At 44.2% G+C, this 7,336-nt stretch overlaps 1 protein-coding gene across 2 annotated transcripts in view; it reads left to right on the top strand.

Moving 5' to 3' along the window:
• The first annotated feature begins 6 nt into the window (after positions 1 to 6).
• The window catches only part of ESRP1 (epithelial splicing regulatory protein 1), a 38,039-nt gene continuing 30,709 nt past the window's right edge, over positions 7 to 7,336 (top strand). For both annotated transcript variants that reach the window (XM_019471063.1, XM_009275470.1), the window contains exons 1-4: positions 7 to 199; positions 389 to 517; positions 1,372 to 1,485; positions 4,034 to 4,148. In XM_019471063.1, the coding sequence (XP_019326608.1) occupies positions 68 to 199; positions 389 to 517; positions 1,372 to 1,485; positions 4,034 to 4,148 (490 nt within the window). In that variant the 5' untranslated portion in view covers positions 7 to 67. The remainder of the gene's footprint in view (positions 200 to 388; positions 518 to 1,371; positions 1,486 to 4,033; positions 4,149 to 7,336) is intronic.

Here is a 7,336-nt window from a genome sequence, read left to right on the forward strand (position 1 = left end):
TTTCCCCCTTTTTTTCCTCTTCTCCCCCCCGCGCCCTTCTTATCCTTTCCACTGGCCCGGTGGCACCATGACGGCGTCTCCCGACTACCTGGTGATCCTCTTCGTGACCACGGCGGGCACCAACGGAGCAAGGCTGGGCTCGGATGAGCGAGAGCTGCTCCAGCTCCTGTGGAAAGTGGTCGACCTGAGGAGTAAGGAGGTATTTTCCCCCGAAGGGGGAGCACCCCGACCTGCTGCTCCCCTTGGCCCCTGCCGTGCTGGGTACAGGTGGGGAGGCCCCAGTGCTGGGCTGGCGGGGGGGGGGGCCGGCGTGCAGGGCAGGCCGGTGCTGCAGGTGGGGACCTCCAGTCCGGGGAGCTGACTTGCCCCTCCTCTGCTTTCTCTGGAGCTGGGGCACTTGCACGACGTGCTGGTCCGGCCTGACCACCCGGAGCTGACGGCTGAGTGCCAGGAGATCACTCAGGTGGATGTGGAGAGCCTGGCACTGGCTCCACCGCTGGAGCAGGCATTGAGACAGGTGACACCCCGTAACTGGCTGCTGGGCGCTGGTCTCCCTTGGGGGCTCCCCGACGGAGTAGAGGCAGTGTTATCATCCATTTATCCCCTCCACCACCACCACTGGCGCAGTGGAGCCTGGCACAGGGGCACCACAGATGTGTGGGCCTGGCAGCCTGGTCTGTGGTGGGCTTTGTGGGGATTTCTCCCTTGCCTTTTGCTCATTCACCTTGGGAGGGACTGAACCCCAAGAGAGGAAGGTCAGGGTCAGGCATCCCTCTACCCTGGTCTCCTGCCATGCCAGACCCTGAGTCTCAGCTGAAGGTGAGCCCCAATCGGTGTTGGAAGAGGGCAAGTTTAGGTGTCCCCTGAAAAGGCTGGGTGGTGGCTCATCAGTCCTGGGAAGGAGACAGTACTGAAGCCTCTAGATAAACGGAGGTGTGTGTGATTCTCATTGAGGGTTGGGCTGAAAGCCTGTCTCCTTTCCAATGTGCTTGAGTGCACTGTCTGAAAGGTTCTACTGCTCCAGTGCTCCCTCAGCTTTCTGCAATCAGCTTTACGTCTCTTTGCAGTGCTCTTGCAAATGCTCCTAGAAAAAGGTTTTTTTCTGTGATGTGGACTGTCTGTGTGGCCACTTCTCAGTAGAAGGGGGGAAAAGGGGCGATTTCCTTGTGAAGATAATTATCAGGAAAGTTACCGTGTGCTTAGCTAATAAGAAACAAATCTACAGAAGTGAAGGACTAGGCTCATACAAAAAGAAATTCCAGCTCCATGTTCCTGCTGCCCAGGAATAACATGTTACCAACTGATGACACTGCCTAGTGCAGCCTCTCTGATCTCTTTTACATGTATGTCTTTTGTTGTTCCTGCTTTCAGTTTAATCAGTCCGTGAGCAACGAGCTGAACATTGGTGTAGGTACTTCCTTCTGTTTCTGTACTGATGGACAGTTGCACATTAGGCAGGTTCTGCACCCTGAAGCTTCCAAAAAGGTATGTAGTTATAGCTTAAGTTTGAGTCTTAAGTTTGAGTCTTAATGTGCTTTATATGATTTCTTGCAAAACTAATCAACTTATCTTTAGTATGAGGGTGCCTCCGCACAACCACAGTACAAACATCGCTCATATGTTAATATGCTTACCAGACTAAAGAGCCTGTCCATGTGGAAGGCATAGGCAATGCCGTGTGTTTATGTAGCCCTGAGATGCCTTTTTATGTGAAATCAGAAGAAAGACTTTCTTGAATTAAGTGTTTGAGAAAGGAGCAATGCATTGACAGAGTACTCGCAGCTCCTACAGCTGTAGGAGCTACAGTGGGTTAACAAGTGGGAATTTGGAACTGTTGCCAAATAGTTAACCACCTTAATCATAAACTGCCTTTTGAAATTTCACATTCACCTTTAGCTTCAGCAACTTTCAATCTTTGTGTATTCAGTTGACGCTCTGAGGGCGGTGCTCATATTTGTAAGGAGCTGAACCGTAGTTTGAGGCAGGCTATGAGTGATGACTAGTCCCGTAGTCTAGAGTTTTCTATAACTTCAGAGTTGCCAAATCACTAACAGTGTTACGAGGTCCTACCTACTTTTCATTAGTGATAGAGTTGCAGCAATATGCTGAGTCTCTAGTCCTGAAATAACTGCATCAATATTAATAACATCTCATTTTGTGGTTTGCTATGAACATGCATTGTTCTGTAACTGAGCTGTTTGCTCCTCTCATTGCAACTGATCTCTGTGCCTATCAATTTGCTGCTTCATCTTTGAAGGGGCCCTGCTGCAAGTCTGTGCTGTTACAAAACTGGTATTGGATGAGTTTGTTTTTAATAATTTTCGGTGCTCTGAGTATTTATACTTCTGAAGGTTTGGAAAAGAAACAGTGAGCATGATTCACAGTGAAGAGACGGTCCTTATAAATGTAACTTGTCTTAGAGTATAATGGGAGAAAATGGGGAAACAGCTTTTCACCCATTACAAGTGACAAGAAAGTGTTATGTGTTTTACGCTGTTAATCTTTCCATGCAGTTAAATTATGTGGATAAAAGAAGGGACAACTCCTACGATTATTTAAGTTTGTTTGGTGTTGGGGATAGGCATCCTTTTTCTATATCATCACAGGGTCACTGATAGGAATCAAATCTTCATCAAAATCTTCTGTTGCTGTTTTGTTAAGAATTATTAATTTGAAATCTGCTCTGTGCTGCCTATAGATTAAGTAAACTAGATGCTTATGAGACCTGTAATAGTTCTTTGGTGATACCCTAATCCTGAGGTTGGGGTGGGGGATGACTAAAATCCAGATAGGTAGAAATCACTAGGCTCTTGAGAATATATTTATTTCTTTTAAGATGCCCAGTCTGAACCAATCTAGCAGCTCATGGTATTCAGAGAATGAATTGGCTTCAACTGTTCCAACTGAATGTCAGTGAAGTACAGAACTTGATCTCTCATGGAGGAAGAAAAATAGCCATGCTAAAACTAGAGCAGGAAATCTTGGCAAGCACACCTGCATTTTCATAAGTTTGCCTTTAAAGAGTATCGTTTGCCTAATGCACCTGTCCATATGCTAAGATAAGCTCTAATGTTCTCAAAGCAGAACTTGTTTTAAAGCCTAAACTTACTTCTTTGGGATCCCTAAATGTGCTTTCACATATCCTGTCATTCTGTTATAATGCCAAGATGCTAACTAGTCATTAAATCACAGAAAGCCCTTACTTTTGGTCTAGAGAGGCGTTGCAGGTAACAAACAGCCAAGTGGAATACGAAGTATTGTCTGTGGGGAAGCTCTGGGGTGAAGAGCTAACTGAAGGACTGGGGGTTTGTGTAGGTTTAAACAGCTTCCTCCAAGTCATCTTCATGTCTTCTCCTTCCCACCCCCCAAAAAATTAAAAGCATGTGGTAGATGTAGTGGTGAAGCGAAAAGTGTTTTATTGACTTCCAGTGGGCTACATAGCTTGCTCCTGGCTTCATACACTGCTATTAAAGCAGATACCACACATAGGCTGACAACCTCTGCACCATACCAAACTCTCATCTGCACACAGTTGGGTTTTTTTGTTGGGGTTTTTTTTTAAGGGAATAAATATTTGAAGTGTGACTATTCTCTGAAAACTCAGCCTTGTCTATAAACCAAAACGTCTTCTGCTAGTCTTGCAAAATTTGCTTGGCTCTATAAACTGAACTGAGTGCCCTCTGGCTTTTTACAGTTAAAATTGGAATCAAGAATTGATGATAAATGTTGCAACAGCAGGCATTTGCTTTCCTACATATATATTGGATTTGAGGCACTAGTAATAATAGCAGATGTTTCTCTGGCAGTGAAAAAGCACATTTCTCTCTTTTAAACCACGTAAAGAGGAAGCTGCTTAAGCAAAAAAGTTTATAAACATGCTTATGTGGCTAAGAAGAGCTATGTGAGTTTCTCTGTAGCAAAGGCTGTTTGTGTTTCCTACCCATTATACAGAAATTGTTAGAAAGTTTAATCTACTTTGTCTTTGGATACCAAACTCACCCTAGCTGACAGTAGTGACTTTGTCCTTTTACAGAATGTCTTACTGCCTGAATGCTTCTACTCCTTTTTTGACTTGCGGAAAGAGTTCAAGAAATGTTGCCCGGGCTCACCTGACATTAGCAAACTCGATGTTGCGGCCATGACAGAATGTATCCTTTTAACAATGATGTCTACTGCTGTTGCAGCTTTGGCTGAATTTTAGGACAGAGATGCGTGAGTAATGCTTGCAACACATGTTTAGGGGTGGTATAACTTTAATGAGTGACTTGGAGCTGTACTGAGCTTTCTTACAAAGATAAAGATAAAAACGTATGAGGATGCATGCTCCCATGGGGAAAATCCTGTATTTCTTCTTGATTTCTGTACATTTTCTTTACGACCTTTATAGTTTTGTCTCTTTAAACTTCACAGTTTAGTGTAACTGGCACATTTGTTTAAATCGCTGATATGAATCCTAATATTAAAGTTGTGAGGTTGTTCTTTGCATCAGTTAGATTTTTATTTTATTTTTAGGTGAGAGTGAATGTCGGGAGACCATCTTAATTTTTAGGAGGTGGAACGGTTATTCTTGATGTGAACTTGTAGTGAATCTTTGATTAAGGAGTGAACCTAAGACAGGGATGCTGTTGGCACACGTGGTATTCAGTCTCATGGAAGTTGTACATGTTACGCCTTACAAGGTGAGGCTGGGCTGGCAATAAGATGCAGTCAGCAACATGTTTCCACTTTCAGTGGTAGGGATGTCTAAAATTACTTTCTGAATAGTCTTAAGTGGTTTGTAACCTAGTCCTGTCTGGCTCTTTACTAGCCTTAGCTCGGTTTTGTTTGCATGCCATGTACAATTACCAGAGCAGAAACTGGGGCTGTGAATGATTTGGCTGTGCCTTCCTCCTTGCTTCCCTGGCAGTCTCCCCTCTTGCTGCAGGCTCCGGTCCTCGTCTCAAACGTACTCTTGGACATGGAAAACACTTGACTTCCCTACCAATCTATTGAAGCAACGACCACAAAAGCTAGCTAGCAAGGAGGGATAAAGGAATTTGAGAGTATTTCTTTTTTATATTTCTTATTGGGTTTTTTGTTGTTTTTAATAACTTTTTTCCTCTGACTAGCTTATTGTGTCCATAGAGTGGTTGCCATTAAGAGCTGGTACTTTTCAGACTTTTGAGTCTGTGGCTTCTGAATTGTTTTGGCTTTTCACTGCAGGACTTGTATTGCCTGGGCTTTGTACCTCTGTCAGAGGGCATAAAATAGCTATGTATGTGTGGATTTTTTGTGTTTAACCGTAAAGTTGAATACTGGAGGCTGTCTGCTCTGCTTTGCCATCTGCAAATTAAGATTAATCTCCCCTAGTGAAGGGGCAGAAATCACTTCTCCCCCTACTCTGAAGCAAAGCAGCACACTTAGTGTAGGAGTGTGAATTTTTATGTAGAAAAGTGAAATAAATGCTTGTATTGCATAGTCTAGAAGCTTGGAGGACGGACACTTAAAGTTATGGTCAAAACCTTAATACACTGTTTAGGGATGCTTTGACATGAGCTGGAGAAGTTAAAGACAATGAGCTACTTTGGCTGTTTTGGAGACATGCCTTTGCCTTCTCCTCGTGTGAATGTCTGGTGTATGTCTTGCCACTGTGGAAATGGTCATACAACTGTAGCCACCTGGAGCGTCACTGGTCAGTTAAGGCGCAGTGACAGACTGTGTACTCCCTGCAAGCTGGGAGAGGGGAGCAGACCACCCTGCGTTACCTGACTGTCAGAAAGCCCCTAAAGAGTCAATACAATCTGAGGGTGGTTTTAGCAGTTGCCAGTAGTATTTCCTCCAAGTTCCTAAAGGCTTGGTCAGTCTGTCCAAACGCTCTCAACATGAGTCTGAATTCTGGATCCGATATGCTTCTTAAGGTATATAAACCTAAACAACTTCATTCTAGTTTTATATGGTTTGTCTTGTTTTGTAACTGCTGATGCTCTTATTTGTAAACTTGCTATATTTATGCAGCATGGCTGGAATTAACTGTCTCTGCCCTATATTGCTTGAGAGTGTTGGGGGCGGAGGATGCAGGGACCAAAAAGGTAAAATTTTTGTTTTCCTTTTATTGACAAATATGATAATTTTCTTTCTCCTCACCTTGTTGAAATGTACCAACTTAATCTCCTCCGTGTCAGAAGCTGTATAAGTTAATTGCATTTGGAGAGTCTGGATGTGCATGTAATGCTTGTGATGATAAAAAAAAAGTTGTTGAAGCAGGTGCTAAGCCTAAAGACTAGTTCAAACAGTTATGTGCAGAGATTTTTTTTTTTCCTTCTTCATGTAAGTGGGACAGCTACTTTCCTCCTGAGACTGTTATGTAGACTGTTAAGTATTTAAAAAATATCTAAATGAAAAGTAACTTGGATTTGAAGTGGATAAGCTGGGGTGGGGGACACAAACAAATTAAAAACAAATGGAGTAGGTTGAAATGAAGTTGCAGATTAGTGCACAGAATCTGACCAAGCTCTTGTTATTCTTCTAGAAAGCGCAAATCTTCCACCCCACAGCTAAAGGGGCTGCATGAGTGGAATCTTTCATGATTTGTGCCACACAAACTATACTAGGCCAGGTTCGTTAGCATTTGATGGGGAAAGAAGTTTAGTTTCAGGGTAGGGTACTGACTAGAGATGCAGAAGACCTGCATTAACAAACTGGTAGGAGCAGGAGTAGAATGATTTGGGGGCACGTCCCTTCATGTACTTACATCTCCATTTACCTGTGTGTAAGATGGCTGTGATCAGTGAGAGGAAACTTGTGTGATATGAAATGATGATTCTGTGAATTGCCAGGTTATGATCAGTGGCACAAAGTCCAGTTGGAGGCCAGTCACTAGTGGTGTTCTCTGGGGCTTAGTACTGGGTCCAGATGTTTAATACAGGTATCAATCTTTGGTATCAATCCAGGCTGGGATGAAGGGATTGAGAGCAGCCCTGCCGAGAAGGACTTGGGGGTACTGGTGGATGAAAAGCTGGACATGAGCCAGCAAGGTGCGCTCGCAGCCCAGAAGACCAGTCGTCTCCTGGGCCGCATCAAAAGAAGCGTGGCCAGCAGGTCGAGGGAGAGGATTCTGCCCCTCTACTCTGCTCTGGCGAGACCCCACCTGGAGTACTGTGTCCAGCTCTGGAGCCCTCAGCATAAGAAAGACACGGACCTGTTGGAGCAGGTCCAGAGGAGGGCCACAAAAACGATCAGGGGTATGGAACACCTCTCCTATGAAGAAAGGCTGAGAGAGTTGGGGTTGTTCAGCCGGGAGAGGAGAAGGCTTTGGGGAGACCTTATTGCAGCCTATCAGTACTTAAAGGGGGCTTAT

This window comes from Aptenodytes forsteri, unplaced genomic scaffold (genome assembly GCF_000699145.1).
Source record: "Aptenodytes forsteri isolate BGI_AS27 unplaced genomic scaffold, ASM69914v1 Scaffold208, whole genome shotgun sequence".
Classification (NCBI taxonomy): domain Eukaryota; kingdom Metazoa; phylum Chordata; class Aves; order Sphenisciformes; family Spheniscidae; genus Aptenodytes; species Aptenodytes forsteri.